General features: G+C 40.5%; 3 protein-coding genes across 14 annotated transcripts in view; 1 reads left to right on the top strand and 2 right to left on the bottom strand.

Moving 5' to 3' along the window:
* The window catches only part of LOC120414001 (regulating synaptic membrane exocytosis protein 2), a 110966-nt gene extending 99943 nt beyond the window's left edge, over nt 1-11023 (bottom strand). For 4 of the 12 annotated variants that reach the window (XR_005605006.2, XR_005605005.2, XR_008212489.1 and 1 more), the window contains exon 1: nt 10826-11022. The gene's annotated coding sequence lies outside the window, so the exon portion shown is untranslated. Of the gene's footprint in view, nt 1-10825 lie in introns of all 12 variants that reach the window. The other 8 variants (XR_008212490.1, XR_008212494.1, XR_008212493.1 and 5 more) reach the window with 5 other exon arrangements.
* A 4580-nt stretch (nt 11024-15603) lies between these two features.
* LOC120413984 (exostosin-3) lies at nt 15604-21580 on the bottom strand. Its single transcript, XM_039574990.2, has 3 exons — nt 21252-21580; nt 18600-21185; nt 15604-16307 (listed from the first exon to the last, which is right to left on the bottom strand). The coding sequence occupies exons 1-3, from the start codon at nt 21423-21425 to the stop codon at nt 16203-16205; spliced, it is 2865 nt and encodes a 954-aa protein (XP_039430924.1). The 5' UTR covers nt 21426-21580; the 3' UTR covers nt 15604-16202.
* Nucleotides 21581-21800: 220 nt separating this feature from the next.
* LOC120413985 (uncharacterized) lies at nt 21801-25526 on the top strand. The gene is made up of 6 exons (XM_039574991.2): nt 21801-22298; nt 22353-22528; nt 22590-23536; nt 23665-24627; nt 24772-25058; nt 25113-25526. Exons 1-6 carry the CDS (start codon nt 22162-22164, stop codon nt 25372-25374), a joined length of 2772 nt encoding a protein of 923 aa, XP_039430925.1. The 5' UTR covers nt 21801-22161; the 3' UTR covers nt 25375-25526.
* The last annotated feature ends 12 nt before the right edge of the window (nt 25527-25538 follow it).

The following is a 25538-nucleotide window of genomic DNA, read 5'->3' as shown; positions in this document are numbered from 1 at the left end:
GCTAATTGCACTTAAATTTCCTTTGAAATTTTGAAGTTTTTTGAAACTATTTTTATTGCCCCCTGATTTTTCGGGCCAACTTTGAACTTTTAAAAAAAATTGTACCAGCCTAATAAAAATCACTATTGTTCACCATCCCATCCATAAGCTATGTGGGTCATTCTCTGCCAAATCATAAGAAATCGGAAAAAAGTTGCACGACCCCTCTTCGATTTGAGAGAAACATTGTCTTAAGGGGTAATCTTAATCACTGATCAGTAGGGTTAGTGAAATTTCACGATTTCGCGGACAGCGTGAAATCCACAAAATTTGTCTTTTTCCGTGAAATCCCGTGAAATTTTATGTTTGTGTGAAACTGTAACGATTTTTCTCAAAATATTTTATCGAGCTCAAATAGGAATAGAAATTATTTTTAAGAACTACTGTAGAATTCAGCGAGGTAATAAATACCCTTGTTCAATTACTAATATAGGGCTAGTGAATTTTGATGATTTTGCGGACGGTGTTAAATTCTTGAAATTTATAAATTTTCTCAATTATTTTTTTTTCTTCAAATATTAACATCAACATTACAACCATAACACTATTTAAGTAAATTTTATAAGTTTTCAATTGAAAAGCTTGGTATGAACCGTTTGAAGAATTGTTTAGATTTTTCAGATTTTTTAGGAACTAACAAAATTTAGCAATATTTTTTTTCGCTTTAGTAAAATTTTTACTTATATTTTATTTGAGATGTAAAAATTCGAATGAAATTTTAAGCAATAAGCTCTATTTTATCTAAAATTGAATTAATAGTATTTTTTATCCTTGAAATCACCTTTTTAAAACATGTCAGATTTTTTCGAAGTTCTGTTTAATTTAAAAAGAGTTTTGATTATTTGGGTGGGTGATTCCCGTGAAAGCTAGAAAAATGCCACCTTTTTTTGTTTTCTGTTCTCATTTTGAATAAAAATTTCGATTTTATTACAAATTATATTATTTTTGCCTATTGATTTTAAATTTAGTTTTTGAAAAGAGAGATGAAATCCTTCAAAAATATTTTGAATGGACGCAGAAAATTCAAACTATTTTTACTCATTTTAGCTGGACATGATCGTGAATCTTGCATTGATATGAAATTCAATAAAATGTAAACTGATAAAACAGAAGTAAATCAGCGAAAATGTTTTTGCTCTATTAGTCGAATATTAAAAAAGTAGTTCAATAAATGATCATACGCATGCCCTACATTTTGTTTTAAAATATAAATAGAGCTCATCCGTAAACCCTTTTTGAAAATTATGAGATTTTTTTTTGTGTCACGTTCAAATTTAGTGAAGTTTTTTTCAGTTTATTGAAGGATTATATATAATGAAGCATAAAAAGTAGTTTCTGTCATTTAAACAAATGATTTTTAGAGTTATTTTAACATTTTTCACGTTCCGCGAAATTTGCGTGAAATTTTGTGTTTTGAAATTGAGGTCCCCGTGAAATTTGCTACTTTCGAGCGTGAAAAATCACTAAGCCTACTGATCAGTGATCACGTATAAGAGGTCCATTTCTCGTGACGGAAGGGTGGTACGACCCATTTGATTTTTAAACATTCGAAAAAATCGTGTTTTTCGAAAATTTGCAGCCTGGCATGGTGATGGTTTGGAAATTCGGTGTCAGAGGAACTATTATGTAAAATTGAACTCCTAATTTGATGGCGTGCTCAAAATTAAAAAAAAAAATCAGCGAAAAAAAAAGTTGGAACATGTCATTTTATGGGAAATTTAGCGTACTTGTTAGTCTTCAATAAGGGTCATTTTTTCACATGGAAAACTTTTTCGTAAAATCACACTCCTTATGTCTCTTCTTATGTCTCAAAATCTTTTTTTTTGTAATTATCTGCTCTACATTTTTGCAGAACATTGATACACTTTAAAATATAACTGTGCAAAGTTACAAAAAACAAGAAATTAAAAAACGATTTTTTTTTTTGTTCTAAACGGAAAAATTAACCTCTGGGTTATTAAAGAATCTAAATGCTGCTGCAATTTTTTGTACAGTTGAGTATCGAAAAATGGCAGAGGTTATAAAACTTTTTTTTGTATTTTTAGATGAAAAATAAGTTCAAAAAAATACTTTTTCTTCAATTGATCGAAGAGTTGATTAAAAGCAGAGGTGGGCAAAAAAAGAGCGATCCGCTCAAAGAGCCGGTTCACTAAAAGGAGCGAACGAACCATGGTTCACAAAAAAAGAGCAGCGGTTCTTTCTTAAACTCCGATGTTTTGAAAGAACCGTTCCAAGACGGAATGATTTTTAAACCTTTGTCTTTTTTGTGATTATAAATATAATTCATTGAATTTCCGACAAATTGTAGTATTCATTTTGTTTTTGAGAGCTGAAAATGTAATTTCAAATATTTCAATGCTTATAAATTAATGTCGAATTTGTGAAAATTGTCCCACGATATACTTTTCCGAGTAATGTAAAATAAAAAAAGCAGGTTAGAGTGGGGCTATTTCTAACATGTTGAGAACTGAATCGACATATCTCGCTGGGGTTTTGTTGCAACTTTCTCATCAATATTCATTGGCATTATTTAAATAACATTTATGCCAATATTTAAACACCACTTAAAAGTTTTCAAATCTACGTTTTCATTGAAATTAATCCAAAAGTAAAGCAAAAAACTAATTTAAAATACCGGGACCGTGGTGTAGGGGTAAGCGTGATTGCCTCTCACCCAGTCGGCCTGGGTTCGATCCCAGACGGTCCCGGTGGCATTTTTCGAGACGAGATTTGTCTGATCACGCCTTTCGTCGGACGGGAAGTAAATGTTGGCCCCGGACTAACCTAAAGGTTAGATCGTTAGCTCAGTCCAGGTGTTGGAGTCGTCTCCCTGGGTCCTGTCTCGGTGGAGTCGCTGGAAGGCAGTTGGAATCACAATCCAAAGGTCGTCAGTTCGAATCCCGGGGTGGATGGAAGCTAAGGTGTAAAAAGAGAACGAGAACGCCAAGGCTGCAGAGCGAATAATTTGATTTTGAAAATAAAATTTTAAAAATCATTGCACAATTGGCCGTAAAGGAGGTATTAGACTTTTTTGTGTGTGACAGTTTGCCAAACTCGCAAACGAATGCAGGAAAACTTACAAAGCAGGCAAACTGCCAAATTGTCAAAAAGTTTTTTGATTGTTTGTCGTTGTCTAATATCTGCTTGAAGATACATTCAACTTTTACTTGATTACAAATTTGAGCATTTCACAATGCTTAATTTGAACAATTTCACAAAAAAACTAATAAATAGCCCATTAGATGTTGGAAAAAAAAACTCTTGTCCGCTTCAATAGACTTAATCGATTAAAACAGAATGCAGAAAAGAGTTCGCAAAATATTTTCTCAAAAAGAAATCAGCATTTCGATGCCTCTGTGCTCTTTTATGCTTACTAGATAGGAAAACCAGCAAGCTTAGTACAAGGGAGAACAGAGGCATCGATTTGTTTAATTTTAGCAGAAACAAATGCAATTTCGTAAAATTAACAGCAATTTCCTTCTATATTCCAGATTTAAGATTGAGTGCTCTCCCCATCCAAGCATTCGAACGATTAGATTCGAGTAGAAATCTTGACATAGAGACCGTCATGATTTACGGTTTTCAAGCAAATCTCCTCGTTTTTTGTTTTTTTTTCAATAATTGATAAACATCCAATGAAAAAATATAAAAATCACCCCATTCTTTAAAATTGCCTTTTTATCAAAATTTGTAAAAAGAGCCGCTCATTTCAATGAGCGAGTGAAAATCTTTGGCATTGTATTAAAACAACAACTGACATCCAAAATCCAAAAAAAATGATTTTTATTGGTTTGACTAAGTGACGTAAGCGCCATTAAGAATTTATATCATCATTATATATTAAAAAAAAAACAGTTAACAGATCGAAAAATGTTCAAAAAATCATAGAAAATCGATAATTGAACATAATGATTCGCTGTTAATCACTTGAAAGCTGATCTTGTATCTTTTGAATGATTTTATGACTGACTTCAAATTTTAACGTTCTTAAGAAGAAGAAAAACATTGACGCTTGAAATCCACTAAGTTGAAACACTTTCTCCTAGAGATGTGAACAAACATTAGTTTTCTCCAGGAGTGCATTTTTTTTAAATAGGGGAATCTCTCATATGTTTGGCAGGATAAACACTCGTTCCTAACTCCATCCAATTTGCTGATTTTCACTATTTGAACAAGTTATTTTGTAAAACTGTTTGAAGAAACTTGCTTGTTCACTTCCTGTTGAGCTATTTATCACTCGATTTCAGTTTAAAACACTTTTGATGAGCTGTAATTGAGCGTTAAAGAGCTGATAGGCACGCTGGAGTTAGATGCTGTTCCCCTACTCGATAGAAAAGTTGCATTTGGCATCCTTTTGACAAATAATCACAAAAGTATCCTATCTATCAGTTCCTCTCAGATTCCAAAATATCTATTTATTTTTCTTCCAGTTAGTTTCCCTTCAGTTAGTTTTCCTCTAGTTAGTATAACTCGCCTTCACACAAAGCCGTCGTTTCTGGTTGCACCGGAAGCAAAGCAAGATCGCCCCAGCAGCTGGACACCGAGTTGCGGCTGAGGACAAAACGCAAAGGCCAGCAGAGCCAAACAAGAACCCTACACAATCCCCCTTCCCTTCCCACGCCTTGTCTTTAACATCAATCCCTTCCCTACTAACCCCGAGTAGGCCGCGGGTAATCGGCTTCCCTCCCACTAACATTTACACACAAGATCCTCTGTAATTATTAAGTCAAATGTAATTACAAAAGCCGACTCGGTCCTAACCAGGTCCCAGTACCGAAAAGGACCTAATAAAAATAATTTTATGAAAAAAAAAAAAAATAATCACAAAAGTGATCCGAGTTTGTAAGTGTTCCTAATAAGTGAGATGAGTGAAATACATTTTGTAATTGTGGGTCAACAACTTGGAATTAAATTGTAATAGCCTTATGAAAAGCTTCGGACTCAAGGCCAAATCGATGAGTTTGTAAAGGGACCATCCATAAACCACGTGGACACTTTAGGGGGGGGGGAGGGGTAAGCGATTGTCCACGCTCCATACAAAAAAGATTTTTATTGTATGGACAATTGTCCACGAAGGGGGGGGGGGGGGTTGACATTCCCAAAAATGTGTCCACTTGGTTTATGGATGGTCCCAAAGAAATATGAGAAAGATTATTAATATCTTTTACCCTATTCAAAAAAATCTTCTACATCCAGACTGCTGAAACTAGTATGATTGATATAGAAAAGCATCGTGATCCAACTTCATAACGTTAAACATATTAAGCACACTTTGGTCACCAATTCGGTACACCAGTTTAACCGTGTACGCTATCTAATTTTGTGTCATATTATCCCCCCACACACATTCAAACGAGGAACATCTATGATAGAACCCCACCACCACCAGCATCGCACCTAGAAAGCCCCCAACCAACCGAGTGTCAGTCTCCACCGTCAGCAAACAGGCAGCTGAAGCAGCAGCAGTGGATCCCACACAACCACCATCACTGGGCAAGGACACGTCCTTACGCGCACTTTTCTACAAACAGATAGAGGGGGATAGGTTGGGGATAGGTTGGGGGGGAGGGAATCCCCACACTCACACACTCACACAACACTATAGGAGAACGGGGGGGGCAGTTTGCACGGTCGGGGTGAAATTCACGATAATAATTGTGATGAGCAGCATAAAGATGCACATGACTTGCCAATTTACGACCAAGACCCGAAAGAAAGAGCAATTTGTGGGGGGAAATATGTTGCAAGAGTGAGACGAAGCATAAAAGAGTAAGAGAGAGAGAGTGAGATAGAGAGGGTGAAAGGGCAGGCACGAGTAATAATGTCAAGCAATTAACTATCGTTATCACGCGCCGATATTAATGAAATATTCTCCAGGAAAAGCGTTTCACACGGGGCGAACGACGCACACCAACACACCGTCGAAAGGCGTCGCGACGACGTCCAACAGAGGCTCCCCCGGCAGTAGCCAGCAAGCAGGGACAGTGGGAAGAACGCGAGAATGAGGAGCCAGTCACCAAGTTTTTTTAATGTCTCATAACACTGCATGATTTAACTTATAATTTTTTTCGATCATATACAGACGATACTCTCCACAAAATAGTATGTCACGGAAGGCATCCACAAATACCGTAATCTAAAATTTTGCCAAGTCCCTTTGACAACAAATTTCTAAACCATCACCATTTCAAACTGCAAATCATTGAATTAACACGTCTTTTCCGAATGTTAAAAAAAGAAGGGGTCGTACCGCCCTCCATTACGAGATTCGTGATCGGGGACCAAAATTTTCCCTTAGATCAAAGTTTCACACAAGTCGAAGAGGGGTCGGAGCAAATGCTGTGTGAGTTCTCAGAGAATGCCCCGTCATCTAGATGCATTTGTGGCAGACAGGTCACATGGGGTTAATTGGGACAGCAGTTTTAACCATGTTACTGCACAATATTTGAAATGTTTTACTAGTTTCGGATAGAACAGATACAGAACAACAAAAATAGTGCATCGTTTTCGAAATTTAAAGAATTGAAGTGCTCTTAAAACTGCTGTTCCCACTCAGACCGATTTTCCTCAGTTGACCCTTATTTCCTCCTTCCGAAAAAACAATTTTCAATTTTCAGGAACAAAGCTTAATTTTTAGGAACACAAAGATATTGTCAAAAAATATCCAAAATATCACTGAATTTAACAAAATACTTTCCTCAGTTTTTACTTCTTTTTTCGATCCGTGATCTTAAATAAGAAAATTTGATAAAAGGTTAAAACGGCCCTTTTCGATCAATCGATCTGAAGTTTTGAGGAAATTGTGAATAAAAAAAACATTGCCTCATACTGCGATTCAACAAATTCCCCAGAAAAATAATAATTTATTTAAAAAAGTCTGCTTCACCTGAAGTGGAAAACGATGAAAATTTGTTTAGTTTAATAGAAAAGTGAAATTTGTGCTGAAGGCAGAGCCGTACCTTGGGTCCACGGCGCCCTTGGCGAAGCATCAATTTGGCGCCCCACCCAAAATTACAAGCAATTTGACAAAATGATGTTATTTTTCAATGATTACTTCAATGAGTTTTGATTGTATAGTTGCAATTGGAGACCTTGTTATGGTTAAAATCAGAAACACAGTATTTTTATAGTTTTATTTTTCAAATTGATTTGAGATAGGTTGAATTGAAAATTTATTGAAGGAATTAAGTTGGCTGAATATTTTCTCAGATTTCATAAAATAGATAAAAATAGCAGGGTTTTGTTTTTCTTTATTTATTTTGCAGATAAATGCTTAGAATTGAAATTTCGGTTTAATTAGATAAAGAAAAATCCTTCTTCAAAATTAAAAAAATCATTCAAAATCCAGCGCAATTCATGATGAAACTTATTTTAATGATAATAATTATAGAATTATATTTGGTGAAAAATATGAAGATAAGTCTGGAATATATTTTATGTTTTTTTTTTTGTTAAATTATGTTGTTCATTGATTTTTTTTCATTGATATTTTTTGAATTTATTTTTAGTTTATAAAATTAAATTCCATATTCTAGAAAATTGTTTGTTTTTTAACAAAGCTGTATGAATATTTCCTAATCTTGATAAAATATTATTTGTTTGGTTTTAACTGAAACTAATTTTTCTGAAAATAAAGTTCTAAATAGTTTCTCATTATCAGAGGTTTTTAGACGATTAAAAAGGTAAATGTGTAAATTTTGGCGAAATAACACTTGAACAGTAGCGTGGCTTACGGATATATGAAAAAGACAAAAATGTTTAATTTCTAGTACCTCAAATGGAATTAACAAATACTATAGCATTTGGTTAATGTTTAGTTGTTCCACTCTAGTCCTGAAGTTATAATGAAACTTAAATAAATTTAATTAATTTATTTTTCACTTTTTAACTCATCTTCGAGAAAGTTTTCCTATACCCTATGATTTTTTTTCTCAAATTAAAGGTTTCTTATAGGTTTTGAACCGGGGAACAACTTTGTAGAACATCACAAATTTTTAGAGCACGTTATATGTTTTCCATACTCCATAAAATATCCTGTATCTTTTCAGGATCAATTTCTAGCGCTTTGCGATGTTTTACTAAGTTGTTCCTGGGATCAAAATCTGTATGAAACCTAAGTATAGGAAAATTTGATAAGGTTTTGAGGAACTTTCACTAAGAAGAGGTTAAAACTGAAACATTCTCAAAGTAAATTTTTGAAGTTCCATACTAACTTCAGGTCAATGGTGGAAGTACTAAACCTTAACCATATACGCTCAAAAATTCAAGCTAGCTTCTGGGGCCATATTGCTTCAACATTCCGGTAGAGGCGTTCGAAATTGAATGCTTTTGTCTTTTTCATATAACCGTGAGCCACGCTATTGAACAGCCAGAAAAATTAATCAATAAATTGTGAAAAATCTAAGTGTCTAGAGATTTGTCAACACCGGTTAAGCTTAAAATAGAAAATGAGATTCAGAGAAGCTTGTGTGTTCTGCAAAACATTTTTTTTTTCTTGAAAAAAAATTGTTGATTTTATTGATGAACATTTACATCAGTTTTCCTTTTTTTAAACTCTTGTATTTCGAAAAACCGTAGGCAAATTTCATTGCACGAAGTTGCTTATAAAAGGGTAATAGTGCTGAAAATATTTCAAATGCCATTTTTTCAATCTCGAGAATGTCTAAATTTTAAAACAAAAATTATGTGTTTCAATGCTAAAATCTAGAGTTTTTTTTAAAAAAAAGGTTCTATTCTATGAACAAAATATTCATTTTTAGCTTTTAGGATGTTTCTAAATACCTCTGATTCAAGGCGGTTTTCAAAACACCCAAAAAGCAAAAAATCTAAATTTTGCTTATCGGCTTACTTAAAAAAATCTACAAATAATTCCAATTTTAAAGAAGTTCAAAATATGACAACAACGTGAAAATAACATACAGTTGGACAATATTTTAGTCTGGAAGGTATGGCTTAAACTTCATTGTATAACGATCCAAACTTTAACGCTGTATTAGTTTTGAAAAGCTCTTCTATAACTCCTTGATCTTTCTGCCACTTCAGCGCCCTGCCCCTTCTTTGATGACAAAATAAATTAAGCATTAAAAAATTTTCAAGAACACTTCGGTAGAAATATTCATGCAATTGATTTTGACGCCTCTTAATCATTTTTTCTTTATTATATGTTAAACTAAATTATTTAGTAATTTGTAGTTATACTTTATATTTTGGCACCGTTTCTCTTTTAAATACCTAATGAGGATGTTATAACTGACATTAAAAATAAGTACAATCACAGATTTCGGCGCCCCCAAGGGCTGGCGCCCTTGGCGGTCACCAACTGCGCCAACCCCTAGGTACGGCGCTGGCTGAAGGTATTTTAAATTGAATTCTTAATATTTTCCTCCAAATGTTCGAAAAACATTTTTACTTAAATTATTGTCTACTCCTAGAAATAAAATCCTAAAAGAAGGACCTTCAAAACTCTATTATGTTTAAAAAAATAGACAAACTATAAATAATCAAGTACCGTAAAACGGGGTGACTTTGATAGCCAGGATGACTTTAATAAGTTTGGGATTTTTTCGCAAAATGAAGAGTACAAATTTAATACGTACGGAATGATATGGAATCATACTGACCGTGGTAGAGAAGCATTCAAATAAAAAATAAAAGTTTAAAAAGTTAGTCAACTATAATTAAGAAAATTTTGATGAATAGCATTATTATAATATTCTCAAAGTGTCATGGTTTCTCAATAAACATGATTTTAAATCGGAAAACGGTATGCTTTTTCGGATTCTTTGGACAATTTTCGTCAAGGAGAAGGGAAAATAAGTCTGTAAATAATCAATATTATGTGATTTTGAAACTTAATTTAAAAAAAATCTAATTTAAGTAGAACAAATTCTATATTCAGTTAAAAATGCAACATGAATAGAAAAAAAAATCCAAAAATAAATTGAAATCCTATCAATGTCACCCCGATTTACGGTAATAAATATCTGAAATATCTACATGACATCTTGAATTGCCGAAACAAAAAAAAATGTTGAAATTGAAAATTTCGAGTCGCTAGGTTGGTACGCACAAGAAAAAACCCTTGAGTGCGCACACAAAATGTTCTCAAAGCATTTAACTTTTGTCCTTCGGTATCTGTATCAATACTCCCACTGTGCGTCCTTAATTTCACTTCGTTTTCGGCACCAACGCATGCACAAGTGTAGGTGCGAGGACAATCTCGGTGTGTAGTATCACAAAAAAAGACACAACAACGAGTTCGACTATCCTATCGTATCCTATCCCGATCCAACCAAGAAACACTAACATCCTTCCCACTACATACAGCTGCCAAATGGAAACCCTTGGTTGGGTGTATTGGCAAACACAAAACGAAAAGCTATGCTGCTGCTTCATTGTTGGAAAGAACATATGTGTGTAGGCCTCCATTAGCGTCACCACCTACCAACCAACCAACCCAACTCCACCCACACTGCCGAGATGCAGCATCCTCACCACAAAACACTAGAATATCACAAGAAATAGGTGTCAAAAGGGGCAAATTATTTTCTTCCTTTATGCTGCTGCCTCACCTCGAGTTCATTTAATTTCGCACGATATCCTCATTGTGTACTGCCCACTCAAACTATCCCTTCTTGTGCACCAACCAGCAGGACCACCAGGACACTGCAGAGTACGTAAATTGATTCCCAGTAATAGCCCATTAAGGACCAACACTTTTATCGAGACCATCGTCACCCCGTCACAATTGACTATAGACTACAGAGCATTCCACGTAATCTCTTACCTGTTACGAATCTTTTCGACAAAACTTTCCGCGATTTCCACGGCCCAACTTGCGGACCCCCGAAAAGGTGCAATCTACCGATCCACCACCGATTGACGTCACGGGGCCCTTTTGGCCAACAAAAAAAAACACACACACACACTCGACGACTCTCTTGTCTGACTCGGGAGCCTCTAGTCAGTACACTACTCCGGAGACGCACTGCCAGCGGCAGACTGATAAAAAAGTTAGCATATTTGACTCCTCGTGTATTGATTTTCGTTTAATTTCGCTACTACTACACGCTCTCTCTCTCTCTCTCTCGATCTGTACTGACATCGTCCTCTATAGACTACATGCTTATCCCCGTGGAAGGAGCATTGTGATTGAAAGCAACTACGTTTAGTACTCGGCTTTGTACAATATAATTGAATCTCCAAAATGAACAGCGAATGAAGAGTTCATAATTTACTGTTTAGTTTTTTAGGATGTATGTATAATAAATCGGTTAAATTTGTATTAGTATGTGTTCACTTTTGAGTATTGTTTTATTATTTTTAAGGTCCTAAAATTTCGGGCATTCAAACATGGACAATTTTATTTGAAGTTTAGACAAAACAGTACAAAAACGAATATTTTTTTTCTGATCGAGTTTGAAAGAAAGACAATTCAAACAAATTTGATTCGCTTGTAAATTTCACTTCTATGTAACCCCTTAACTATTTCTAGACCCCAAACTTTCGTTCTGCCAAATCGATGCCTCTGTTCTCTCTTGTATTAAGCTTGCTGGGGTTTGCTTGAAACCATCACGAGTTATCGCAATTTTACGATAACAAGTTTTGAAGCAGCCCTTTTTTTGTTCCACTTTGTTTTGTCGTTCGTGTCTATCGCGGATCACCTTGAACGACCATGATCAAAATGATCAATGTCGACCAACTTTTCAAAACTTTTTTTCATAAAATCGCGATAACTCGTGACGGTTGCAAGCAAACCCCTTATGGTTACAACTTTACACGATTATTTTTTAGAGTGTAACAATGTTCTACAAAGTTGTAGAGCAGACAATTACAAAAAAAAAATGATATATTAACATAAGGGGTTTGCTTAACATCACGAGATATCGTGATTTTACGGATTCGTGATCAGGGACAAAAGTTACCCCTTAGGACAAAGTTTCACGCAAATCGAAGAGGGGTCGGGGCTGTGTGAGTTGGCGGAGAATTACCCATATAAGATTCTAGGATTGGAAGATTCGAAGATTTGAAAACATCAAAAAGAAAAGTTGTTTATTTACATTTCCAATCACATTGAAACTGGACATTTGCACTTTAAAATTGCGATTGAAAAATGAAAAACAAGCGACTAACCTCGCTCACTCTCACGCTTTTATCATTTTCAAGGAAATTTTAAATTTCTCAAGTCAGTCGCTATAGTGCGATCAATAGCAATGATTTATTATCTTTTTCACTGAGATCTTTTCAAACACGTACGAAGCAAAATGATCATCGTTCGGTCAAAATGTTCATCGTTTGTGCAAAACTAGAGAGAATTGAGAGTAAAATTCCATTTCCGGTCTCTTTTCGCTCAATTCTCTCCCATTTATCGTCGAATTCCTTCATTTTCTTGACATTCACGTCCTATTTCCTGCTCCCTGATTCCTGTTTACATGCATTGGAGTTCATTGCTCATGAAAGTGAGTTCATTGTAAGTGCTCGTTTGAAAACCTACCAATGAAATCGAGAATAGTGCGAAGTCCACAATTTCCATTTGTTTCATCCTCGACAATTTTGCCAAAAAATATTGCTGTAGAACTTTCCTCCAGCAGCTTACTATGTTTACGCAAGAGCAATGATTCCAATAATTTAAAGATACAATCGAGATCAAATGCAACCATAATCATCTAAATCTGTTCACGGTACGGTGGAAAAGATGTGTTTCACCTTAATACTTGATCAAAAACATGTACATATAACTCTAAATTTTCCATCGAGGGTTTCAGAAAAATTTGTGGAGACGCCTGGTACCAAGTGAAAAAAGAATAAATCAAGGAAAACAATTCAAATGGGCCAATGTGGATTTGTTAACATCAGTTTATCCTGCTCACTTCGGTTATTGTTTACATTTGTGATAAGGCAGATAAGGCTAGTACAATCATTTTATGAAAATTAATATGAACCGCGGTTACTTGGGATGATTGCAAAACAACTTAACTACTGTAAAATGCATTTTAAAACACTTTTTTCATTCCAATGTTGAGGCTATGGCATGTGTTGTTTTTAGAAGCATTTTACATATAGTGCACGGCATATTTAGTCATCGCTACATTTAAATGTGTCTTATAGGAAATTTTCTCAGCTTTCCAATGCTTCTAAGAGCGAAATGTTTCATCGAGAAATTTCTGAGATATCTTTATTTTAAGTTCTTTGTTTTGAAATCCTTCATCATTTTTTGGAAACTTTTTAATAACAGTTCAAGAAACTTGTCAAATGATGTGTTTTATGTGTCATTTACTCATCAAAACGTGTAAAATAAGACAGATAACAACTTTGTAAAAGGTTGCAAATCGCTAAACATTTGAAAACTAAATTTTAACCGAGTTTTTGAATATGCGGGATATTTTCAAAAATTTAAATCAGAAAACCGTATTAAAATATATGTTTACAAGAAATAATAGATTATTACATAATTTTGACAAATATCAGTCGTCTGCACTGATTTAGCTTGGATTAAGCTGATACAACCGAATTTTTTGCTGGTTTGAGATTGCTAAGGTTAAATAGATTTTTATGAATAAATATCATATTTCCTTAACCAAACATTAACCAGTTGCATGGATACCAAAACATGTTATTTACTCGAAATTGAACTACAAATTACTGTGTAGAGTTTTAAGGGAAAAATACTTTTCATGAGTATCTGTTTAAAACATGTTTTACAAGTATCTTGATTTTTGTAGCTTGTAATGATGGCTTCTTTTTGATTTTTTGTTAAAATTAATATTTCATTTTTGCCTCAACCAAAAAAAAAAGTAAATGCTTTTTCAACAGTAAAACATTTTAAAAATATATATTTAATTTATACTCATGAAAATATGACTTTTGAAGCATGCAACAGTAATTTGTGGTACATTTTTGATTTTAAATCATGTTTTGTATCTATGTTCCTAGTTCATATCATATTTATCCATAAAAATGCAATAATACCCTTAACAATCTTACACCTGCAAAAATTTTGGTTGTATCAGCCAAATCAGAGAAGACACCTCGAAATCAATGTATTTTTTGAACAAATATTGTTGAAACTTGTTCAATAGAGACTCTTACAACATAAAATAGCAATTTTATAAAAATAGTCGTTTTGATAAGTTTAACTTAAAAAAACTAAATTTTAACCAATCTATATATATAAAAAATTTCGACGGTTTTGTTCGAACGCGAATCAGTTCAATACGGAGCGTCGGATCGAGGTGCTTTTTGTTGCATTGGGTTCGTATATGCCCAAGGAAGGTTCTTACGCTAACTAATTGACACTTTGGCCACTCTGGAACCGATTCCGGAAAATCTACAGATAGTATGGGAATTGTATTTCTTTAGAATAAGTTTTTTACAAATCCAATGAATGGATCTTGAAGAGGACATTCTTACTTTAGTCGATTTTTATGTACTTTTACTTCACAAAAAGTTTCCGTACGAAGGGGTACAGACAAATATTTGACTTACTGTACATTGCTGTTCACAGGGACCTTGGTTTTGAAATCTTTTTTCGGAAAATCATTCATCAGAAAACTAATCAGGAAAAAGCTAAAATTCTTATCAAAACAGGATAACCTTCAACGGGGCGAATCCTTTTCGCTGCCCATAATTGAAAATTCGGCTATTATGCCAAATCAAGTATTCCGAGAAAAACGCGATTTAGTGTTTGTCACCAAATTTCCGTCAAGGCAATTTTCCATAAGAGTAGCATATTAGCCGTTTGGTTTTTCGCTTCAGCAGCCAAATCTAAACACTATTTTAGTAAAATTCAAGTTGCAGAAGATGCGTTGGAACATCCTCTACCACCTGGTGCTAATATCTCGTTTTTGTCAAAAGTGGATATTAGCCGTTTTTTCAATGGTGGGCAGTTCGGTAGTCGTGACTTTCCACCAACACTTCATCGCCACTATTTGAAATTATTACAGTATATCGCCAAAAAGCGAGCTCAGTTCTGCCACCTTAACCTCAACTCCGGACGTCTTTTTTGACAGCGTCCAATGAGTTCCAACAAACGACTGGTTTAAACTTGCTGAGTGAGGATTGCAAAAATGTCATCAGCAGTGAATAGGCGAGACTTGAGACATATTACGAACGTCACATCAACCTATCGCAACATTACACAGTGGAATCGCTGCTATCTATTGCGTTCTTTACAAAGCTTCAACGCTCGCACAATGAAAATGTTGTCCTTGACCCTCCTATTGAAATGGTAAACGTGCTGATAGTTTGGGACGTCTTTGAAGAATTCCGTTCGAAAATGTAGTGCGTCGTAGACCTTATAGATGCTAGAGCATAAAGTGATCCGATGATACTCATCTGGAATGGTTAGGTGGCAAAGCTTGACAATCTTTGAAGAGATACGTCCTCAACAAAGCATAAGGAAAGTAGTACGAATAGGTTGAGGGACTTTGAAATATTAAAAAAAATATAAAACGCTGACCTCGAACAGATTTTTTTTTCATTCTTTTATTTATAATCATATACGATTTGACTATTGCGATAGACGTTCCGCAGTTTAAAAACTTTCCCCGCGAGAAAGTGCTTGCATTTTCTTTTTTTTTTTTTTGCTTGCTAACTATACAATCTCAATCTCTTAGCGCGCCAAAACAAACGTCCATTAAAAACCTATTGTGGCACCGTACGAAGAACCTAAACCTAAACGGTAAACGAAACTTGTTACATAGTTTTACACGGAAGAGTATACAAAAAAGTATATATTGTTTGATAGATACTGCTTAAGTTAACAATGTCATACAGATTTAAACGTAACTTACACGAACGAATGTTATTGTTAAAATATACGTTGCTGCCACTAACATAAACCACAGAGTATAAGTAAAGTCTTTACATTATTTGTTTAAATCGCTAAAACTGCCATTCTAATCATCATTTTTGGTTCAAGTGAAGTTCGGTCAGTAGTGGTTGTTAACGTTCTACAGAGTGCGCTAGAGTGGGTTTTTCTTTTGTGTTGTGTGTGTGTTAAACAGTTTTGCTTTTTAACTTGTTGAGTGCATTTAGTCTAAAGTTAGCCATCATTCGCGCCGCGCCTTGTGATGATTAAGAGAATATCTGCCACGTTCATTCAGCCATCCATCCATCCGCCCAGCAAGCCTGCCAACCGTTGAGTGTGGTCGTCCGCTGCCGTTTTATATAAACTTGAAACACTTTTGCTTGTCGTGGGGGATTCGCGTCTTGAACAGGATCGAGTCGGCTCGGTACTGGGTGTTTAGGAGGGGTGTGTAGCCAAATACCTAGATGGAAATGAGAGGCAATAATTATACGAATTAGTTTTGAAATTAGATGACCACATTTTGGTGCAGACTTTTCCCTAGAATCTGTGACCTGATTCTTCCATAAAGGTACCACCAATTCAAGCCATTCACAAGAACAAGCTTGAAGGTAGACTACAGTACATGATGTACACTAAGTTAGCATCGAATTGTCATACATATTTTGTTTTGTTTAGAGGGCCCTATAGAACTTTATTTAAAATCATTAAGTTTCAAAACAGTTTTGAAAAATTTATGTTAACAACAATTTCAGAGAATGCGAAAAAAAGGGATGTTGCGAATAAATTGAAATGTGATAGAGTCTACGCAAGCTGTGAAGAATTGATCGAAGTAGACTTAATTGATATACCAGTTGAAAGAAACTATTCTGTCTTTAAACTTCAACTAGACTAGTCGCCTTTTTACTCAACTCTGTTAAAATAGTGCGGGTCTCTCGTAATTAAAACGACCCAACTTTCAATGCAGTGCTTATGATTAAAGGCTTGCGCTGCGTTACGCAGCTCTATCCAGTTTTCGTTAAGTGTGGTGCGAAATATGTTGCAAGATTTTAACCTCGGGAAGATTGAGTGCGCTCCTTCTTGTCTGTGCTGTTTCCAAAAAAGGCAGAACAGTGAAGTAAAAGTACAAAAGTTTGGTAAAAAGAAGTGGGATGAACAGTTTGAACGTCGGAAGCGGAATAGTTGAAGGCTATCTTTATGGTAAGTGAATTCCTACACTTTCAAAAATATTCATCTTACTTATGAACATAAATTTAGTCAGCTTCGCACAATGCCGACGATAAAAACAATCAACAATCGCCGAGATAATATTCTTCTGATCATCGGACACAGCGATTATATCCGTAAACCCGGTACGGCCAACACAAAACAGGATAAGAACTACAAAAAACGAGCTATATCGAATGCTGGCACGAGCAAACAAATCCCTAGAAAAGCTACTGTGGATGGAGGACATCAGGAAACAAACTCAGCATGTTTTTGCAAAAACTTCCAGAAAATTGTAGATTTTGAACAGCTAAAGTCGATAAAATTTCGAAGAATACAGAGCCGGATTCGGAAATTTCGAATAAATCGTCTAAGTTATCAGATTTCAGAAGTATCAAATGTCGAAAACAGATCGAGTGACTGCTGGAAGAATATAGTATAGAGGTTGAGGCAAACTGAACAATCTTATTATTCCTGACGTCAATCCATTATTATGTGTTTCACAAACGTTTGCTGTTATTTTCCCAGTGTGAGTCTCTATGACTCCATGTCTACGTCTGTAAGCGAGATGAAAAAAAAATAGTTTCGGCAGATTCAAACAAAACCAGAATGACAACCTCGATATAGGTAATTTGCCTGGCAAGTCACTTTTTTGTCCTTCTCTATTACAGACGTAGCAATAGAGAGCCACACTACTGGACTATCTTCAGTCGCCGTCAGCATGTTCTGCCTAATAACAACATGATCCAGAATGCAATCCAACGTCTTTTCCCGTTGCTTTGCAGAATAAGAATACTGACACAATGGCGCTTGGAGCTTTTGAACTTGGATGCTTCTTTGAAAAAGACTCAACATTATTGACGGATAAGCATTTTATTTAATTCTTCGAATCTCTCATAGTCTGTTAAACAATGTTATTTAAAAAGAACAGACTTTTCAAAAAACTCTCTTTTGCGTATCCCAAAAGATCTGGGTTTAGTTCCATGCAAATAGAGTCGACGTCAAAGTATGCGAAATGCGCTCACTTTTAGTTGGGGGTGTAGATCATTCTTTTGGATCCACTTGAAGATCGTTTCCTTGCTTCTCGGGGTGCCATTTGATGCTTTGCAATACGGATCACACAAGGCTGCCTCGACGATAGTGCCATTATCCCGATGGAAATATCTTAAGATCGCCAGCGATTTTTGTGCATATTCCCTATAGTTGCGAAGTGGAATTGTTGTTTCCTTTGTCTGTGCAGCTACTCCAATACAAGTGACACTTCACGAAGCTTTTGACGTCGAACGGCTGATAGTGACGCTGAATTCTCAACAGATCTTATTTAGCTTGAGCAGCTTACTCCAGATGTATGCAATTTTATCGTTTTTTCGGTTCATATACTATACATTTACTAACTGTTGCTATATATTTTTGGAAATTGCTGATATGGTAATTTCGTGAACACCTCTCTCTTTATCATTTTTATCAGAAATTAATAAATAAACTAGTATTTTCCTGTTAATTTTCAAAAGAACAAAATATCAATTCTACGCAGGACTAGCCAACCTACCTTCGTGAAAAAGTTGATGCACTTGTGCCGCTCCTGAAAGTGCGTATCGTCCTCGCTGAGCGACACCGGACAGCCGGGACAGCGGAACGTCCAGCGCGAGGTCACCTTGACCGGCGGTTTGCGCGTCACGTGCGACACCAGAAAGTTCATCGCAATGTCCTCGCAGTTCATGTACTCGTCCACCTTGTCGCGGATGGCCTGCGGCAGGGCGTACGTGTACAGGAAGGTGTAGTACTTGTGGATGAAGGCGGCCCCGGTCAGCACCATGCTCAGCTCGCAGCTGTAGTTGGAGTTGTAGTTCCACGCGTCCAGGGTGTTTGTGTCCCACGCGTGGAACCGGCCGGGGAAGCCGACGACGCGGTCACGATGCTCGCGCCACACGCGGAACCCGAACAGGATCTCGTCGTGGCGCAGGTGGGCGTCGTCGTCAACGGACAGGACGGCTTCGGTTTCGATCGCGTCAAAGGGGAGAAAGCGGTTGTTGAGGGAGTTGCGGGGCGCGCGGACCACGTGGACGGGGACGCCAATGTCGGGCCAGCGGAGATCTTCGAGCGGGGGTTTCGGGGAGTTCCAGACGACGATGACCTTGTGCAGGTAGGGGAGGCCGTACAGGCGGCTGAGCGAGTCCATGAGGACCTGTTCGCGCTCGTACGTGAGGATGACGATGGTGAACTGTTCGCGGGGGTAGTTTCCGCCGAGGGCTTCGCCGAACTCTTTACCGGCTCCGCCGGCTCCTTTTCCGATCGGGCGGAAGCCCATGTGGGAACCGATGAATTTGGCGTCGGATGGGAGGACCGGATCGAACGGGAGTTGGGGGTAAAGGGCGAATGGGTCGGCCCAGTCGTTCCATGCTTCGCGGGATTGCATTAGATGGGCGGTGTAATTCCGTCGGAATGCCGGACTTGGGTAGGGTGGTTCGATGGGTCCGAGGGATTCTTCCGGTTCCGTGTCGAGAACCGGGTCGGATTTGAGCGGGACAAAGCTAGCGTTGAACACGCTGTGGGCGACAACTGGGGGAATTGGTTTTGGCGGGATGCCAAGCCGATCTCGGAGGCTAGCGATAATCGTGTCTACCGTGGCTTGAACCGAGCTCAGATATCGTTCCCAGATGAGTCGTCCTTGGCGCCGCATGCACAACAAATCCGCGTCCGGAATGGCCCTCAACAGGAAGTGCAACTCGGTGATGCGTGCCTTGGGCAATGAAACCGCAACTCTGCGCCAATCGATTGTTTCCGCGTACGGCAGTTCCATCTGGTCACCGCCCAAAATGACCGGAATCGCTCCGGCCCGCAACGCTTCGTACAGTCGAGCCTGGAACAGCGTCGAACTCACGCTGTTGCCACCCGGAGCCAGAAGAAGCGTAAAGGTGGCTTCTTTCAGCACCGATTTCCTCGAATTGTCCGTTCCACAAAGCGACCAGTCCCGGACCGTCGACGGATTGCGTTGTTCTGTCGCCGGAATGCACTCAAACTGAAGCATAAAACGATCCTGCGTACGTCCCGAGGTCATTTCCTTCAAATGTTCCAGAATGAAGTCGTCCACCGTTTCCGCTTCGTCATCCACCCGGACCACGCTCGTCTGGTTCTGGACGTTCATCTCTCCCTGGAAGCTGAGCAGATATTTCCGCCTGGCCGGCAACATCGGACTGCACTCCTGCCAAACGTCACCTCCGGGAGGACCCAAAATCGGCGGCACAACCAAATCGAACCCTTTTCTAAACTGCGCCTCTTCGAAGCTCGATTGCACCAGCATGGCACGCCCCGTGTCTACGTTCCGGAACACATTCCCCGTTCCGATGCTGAGATCACGACGGGCAAAGTTCAACAACACGTGGTTGCGGCCATCTCCGCCCCAGTACGGCAACTGCTTCAGCTTCGTTACGTTCAAGCTGGACACGGTCAACCGCTTGGCGCCGTCTACGTTCGCCGCTCCGTACCGACTGTTCCGCATCATTTCCTGTTCTGGCAAGGCCTCTCCCACCAGCACCAAAAAGACGCACGCCTTCTTCGGGTCACTCGTCAAGTGCGCGTTGTACCCGAGCGTCTGCTTGATGGTGGTCTTCAGGAACCCGTCAATGTCGAAACCTCCACTCACCACCGAACTCACGTCCGGATCGTACAGATAAACCGGAAATCCGGACGTCAAACTGCACCGCGAATGATCGAAGCACGTGCTCATCTTACAGCCCCGAACCTGCGCCACCGGCATCGGCCTGTTTGCCCCCGGAACCGACGCCGAAATCAATGGCTTCGGTAGCGCCAACTCCGGCGTGTTCCGCAGAACCGCCTCCCGCTGCGCAACTTGCGCCTGCTCAACCGATATCTTCAACCGCTCGAGCTCAGTCTGCTGGCGGGCCAGCTCCTGCTTCAGTTCATCAATCTTCTGATTGTACAGCCCAATGTCCGACTGCAACTTCTGCCTCCGCGCCTCCAAATCCCGCAACTCCAACGAAACCGTCCCCTTGATCCGGAGCATTTCGTCGATTCGCAACTTCAAATCGGCCGCCTTCAGCGGACTTATCTCCTCCAGCGTCTCCAGCTGCGACCGGGACCGATGGATGTCATTGCTCGGAATGTTTCCCTCATCCTACAAAAAAGAAACCAACACAATTTTCAACAAACTTTCAACGAAAAATTTCCAAAACCGACTCACATTCAGAAGCAAATAGTAAAACACGAACGGCACCAGCAGCAGGCAGGCCGCGATGATGATGCCCACCCGGTACAGCTTCATGTGTTTGAGCCAGTGGCAGGCGCTCCCGCTGACGCCGCCACCACCCCCGGAAGGGCCGGAACCACTTCCGGCCAGCGACTCGTAGCTGGTCATCGCGCACGGAATTTAAGCGCTGCAGCTCATTGCGATTAATTGGCGCAGAGAGGGGGGAGCAGGAAAGCGAAGGGTCGGAATCGCGACCCGAATATCACAAATTTACGGTGAAATTACGTTGATTTACTAAAAAATCATTGTTGGAACACAAAAATCTCTGCACTTTTTTCTTCGAACGTGATTTGTTTACATTTATTTTGACAGATGCAAGTGTGGCCCACTGAAAATGAAACGGCGCACATTGTAAAGGCACCCCCCCACATTTTCTAGCAACGACGCCACTGCTTGCTCTTCCAAAACAACAGTGCAGATGGCAACACTGCCCATCAAAGTCCGCGGGGTTTTTGAAATCGAAAAGGTCTTTTCACCTTCTCATTTGACAGTTTCAAAACGAAACGATGTCGGTTTGCCAGGGGCAGGTAAAAATAAAAACCGCACAATTTGCTGCCGTTTTCTGATTGAAATTGTATAGAAAATACGTGATCTGAATGTAAATTGAGTAGTTTAGTAAGCTGGAATTAAAATTTCCTTTCCGTCGTGCCTAAAATGAGCCAATATAATTGGAGTTTGTTATCATAAATCGGCTAACTTTCTTCTACCGAGTTTCGGTTAATCGTTGGAAGTCGAAAACCAAAATGAAAACGAAGCTGACCAAAGTAGTCTGTGTGTAACGAAAAGAAAAACAGGATCAAATTCGGCAAGTTTGTGTGCAGCAGCAGGTGCCAACTGTCCGACAATGTTGTCCGATTCGGAGGAATCCATCCGGCTGGACCAGGAGATTGCGAATCGGCTGCAGAGCGAACATCCGGAGCAGTATGTCACGCTGGTCCGGATGCACCTGTCCTTCGAGCTGGACCTGAACACGGACACCGAGTAGGGTTGCTTTGATTCGTTTGTGGGCGGTTTTAACGAAGTTTGTTATTCTAGGAACGATCCAACGAGCATCGACAAGATTAAAAACAAGAAATGGAAAGGGTTCAACAAGAAGGCAAAAGGTTGCACTTCGACCAAGTCGACGTCACCAGAAGAGACCAAAACAAGTCTAACGAGGCAGAACATCCGAGATGTGAAGCAGCTGATCAACTTCCTGGTGCAGGAACAAAGTAAATATGGTTTTAGATGGGTGTTGATTTTGACTTTTGAAATTTCGTTTTTCTTTTTCAGATATATCTCAGGAAGGAATCTTCCGAAAAACCGGTTCTCTGAGTCGGCAAAACGAACTGAAGACTGCTCTAGTCCAGGGCATTTCGATAAGCCTTGAGAAGGGTGATTTTACCGCGCACGATTGTGCCAGCGTGCTGAAAAGCTTTCTGGCGGACTTGTCGGAACCGCTGCTCACGGAGCTGTACTATCCGGCGTACTGCCAGGTGGCCGAGTTCTGCCACTCCAAAGATTCGCTGGCGGTTCGTGAAGATCGGCTGCTGAACGCGATTCAGCTGCTGTTTTTGCTTCTTCCGAAGGAGAACAACATTCTGTTGAAATATCTGATTGAGATGTTGTTCAAAACCATCCAGCACGAGGCCACCAACAAAATGTCCGCCGACAACCTGGCGACGTTGTTCACGCCCCATCTCATCTGTCCGCGGAAGCTCTCGCCCGAGGCGTTGCACGCGACCGCCCAGCAAATGTGCGGCATCATCAGCTTCATGATCAAAACCGGCTCGCGGCTGTTCCACATCCCGCCGAAGCTGGCCACCGACATCCGGGCGTTCTTCGTGGATCGGAAGCGCCGCCAAACGATGTCGCCCGAGCACATCCTGAACGAGTCGATCACGTCGGACTCGGTGGCCAACACGGTGTACACGTTCGTCGATCGCAAAAAGACGGCCGAGGCGCACAAGGCGAACTCGACGGAAACGGAGCTGGCCCAGCTGTACGCCCACATCCAGAAGCTGCCGGAGTCGTCGCGGAAGAAAAAGCTCATCAAACATTTCAACCGGCAAAACGGGCAGGGAACGCCGCTGCAAGTGCTGATGCTGCGCGAGAAAAACTCCGGGTCGGCCGCTAAAGGGTCGAAATCCATTGGGGACTCCATCAAGCGGCACATTTTCCACAAAAGTCTGATGTCCAAGACCCCGAAGCGAAACAGTCACACGCCGGTGGGCTTCCAGGTGAGTTGTTGTTGAAGGATCTTGTTTTTTCGTTACAAAATATCTATTCTCTTTCGCACGCCAATCATGTTGTGACTAACGCATGTGCCCTCATCACACGCCCCCTCATTCGCTAACCCTCTAACCAGACCCCCAACGGAACCGTCTCCAGTGTCCCCAAGCAACGGGTGCTGTTCCAGAGTCCGCTGTCGTCGTCGTCGTCGGCCGGATCCAGTTCTTCGCCTATGCCAAGCGGCAAGCGGTGCTCCACAACTTCGACCACTTCTTCGTCTTCTTCCGACAGCGGCGGCGGTGACTCTGGATTGCGACCGGCCATGCGGAGAAGCGCCAGCAGTGTCTCGGCAGGGTCGTACCGGTGTGAGACGACGCGCCGGACGGTTGAATTTGCCGATGCCATCGGAGAAGAGGAGGCGGTAGGTGGTGCAAAGAGGTGCCGACTGGAGGACGAAGAGCAGCACGAGGATGACGAGGGTGTGCTTGAGCCGGTTGATGACGAAGATTTCGTTGAACAGGATGACGACGACATTGGGGAGGAGCTGCCGGGCGAGACGCTGAGCGACACCGAAGAGGACCGGTTCTGTAGCCCGGCGGCTTCGGCGGAGTCCGGCCTCAGCGACAGCCGGTCCAAGTTCAAGTCGGAGCCCAATCTGAGCACGATGGTGCACGAGCAAACGCGCAAAGAGAAAAAGATCTCCTTCCTGAAGAACAAACTGATCAAGGGCGTTTCGATGGGGAACCTACGGCTTCCGTTCGGCGCCGAAAGTCGCTCGGCCAAAAAGACCTGCTCGTCAGCGTCTTCGCTGCTCAAGTGTTGCTTCGAGGATAGCTTTAAGGACGTTGCCGGTGGCAAGAAGCCTTCGATCGCATCGATAGCCTCCCCCGATTGTCGGTTGATCGCGGCGACCTCGTCTTCGTCTTTGTTCGGCGTTGCACAAAAGTCGGAAGACTTCGACCAGATCAACCAGATGATGAACGACAACCTGGACACCAACTGGAACGTGGGCTATCTCACCAGCACGCCGGCCATCAGCGGCCGCGACTCGATGTCCCCGATCACCAAGTCGACCCAGCGGATGCCCAAATCGATGCAGGTTTGTAACCGTAGAGTTGTGCAACGAAATTTCAAAATTATTTTTGCTCCGATAATCACGCGCGCATGGCTTTGATCATTGTCACGTAACAGCTCGAAACCCCTTCCCGAAAAAACAAACCCCTAAATCATTCTCCCGCCACAGGAATCGATCATGACGCCCCGGTCGCGCAAACCGGTCATGTTGCTGGCCGGCATGAACGCCCTCGATCAGCACGCGACCTCGTACGCGCTCAGCCAGAGCAGCTTTTCCAGCTTGCGCGAGGAGGACGAAGAGGACTTTGCGGCGGCCGAAGGGGCCGCCACCAATCCCGCATGCCACTCTCAAGCCGCCGCACCGGTTGCGGCCGGCTCGTCTTCCGAATCTTCTTCTACGACCAAGACCGGCCAGGGAACCGACGAGGAGGCCAGCTCGCTAACGAGCACGTTCAGGTATGCGATATCACAAAAGCTTCAAGTTTTCCAACTGACTTCAACACTTTCCAGAGAGTACCTGCTCAGCCGAAGCGTCATGACGGACAGCCCGGCGGATCTCTCCTTCTCCAGCCAGCCGGACGACTTCGACTCGAGCGGGGCCGACCGGATCGAGGACCTGAACGAGTCCAAGCTGAGCGAAAGTTTGCTGTTTTGCCTGGACGGAAATCGACCGCCGGCGGAAGACGACGACGACTCCCAGGTCACGCTGGTCAACGGCCGGAACGAGCAGGTGGGGCTGCCCACGACCGAACTGGACGAAACCTCCCTCTGAAGATTAGGGCGGTGAAGAATTTCAACGCGGGAATCGGTCGAACCAATTTCCACCAAACTTTGTTCCCGCGCGCGCGCTCTCACGCAGTCAATCAAATTACGAAAGAGTTTTAACGGAAACGTTTTTTTTTATTGTTCGGGCGGAACTAACTTTTAAGCATTCGA

The sequence above is a fragment of the Culex pipiens genome, chromosome 3 (assembly GCF_016801865.2).
Source record: "Culex pipiens pallens isolate TS chromosome 3, TS_CPP_V2, whole genome shotgun sequence".
Lineage (NCBI taxonomy): Eukaryota > Metazoa > Arthropoda > Insecta > Diptera > Culicidae > Culex > Culex pipiens.
The sequence above is the reverse complement of the archived record's forward strand: the minus strand, read 5'-3'. Positions and strand labels throughout refer to the sequence as shown.

What these genes read in the sequence shown, in the direction of transcription:
- LOC120413985 (XM_039574991.2), top strand. Translation starts at nt 22,162, where the DNA reads ATGTTGTCCGATTCGGAGGAATCCATCCGGCTGGACCAGGAGATTGCG. An exon ending in GACCTGAACACGGACACCGA is followed by an intron (nt 22,299 to 22,352) that starts GTAGGGTTGCTT and finishes TTGTTATTCTAG; the next exon opens with GAACGATCCAACGAGCATCG. An exon ending in ACACGCCGGTGGGCTTCCAG is followed by an intron (nt 23,537 to 23,664) that starts GTGAGTTGTTGT and finishes CCCTCTAACCAG; the next exon opens with ACCCCCAACGGAACCGTCTC.
- LOC120413984 (XM_039574990.2), bottom strand. Translation starts at nt 21,425, where the DNA reads ATGACCAGCTACGAGTCGCTGGCCGGAAGTGGTTCCGGCCCTTCCGGG. An exon ending in TTTACTATTTGCTTCTGAAT is followed by an intron (nt 21,186 to 21,251) that starts GTGAGTCGGTTT and finishes TCTTTTTTGTAG; the next exon opens with GATGAGGGAAACATTCCGAG. An exon ending in GCATCAACTTTTTCACGAAG is followed by an intron (nt 16,308 to 18,599) that starts GTAGGTTGGCTA and finishes ATTTCCATCTAG; the next exon opens with GTATTTGGCTACACACCCCT.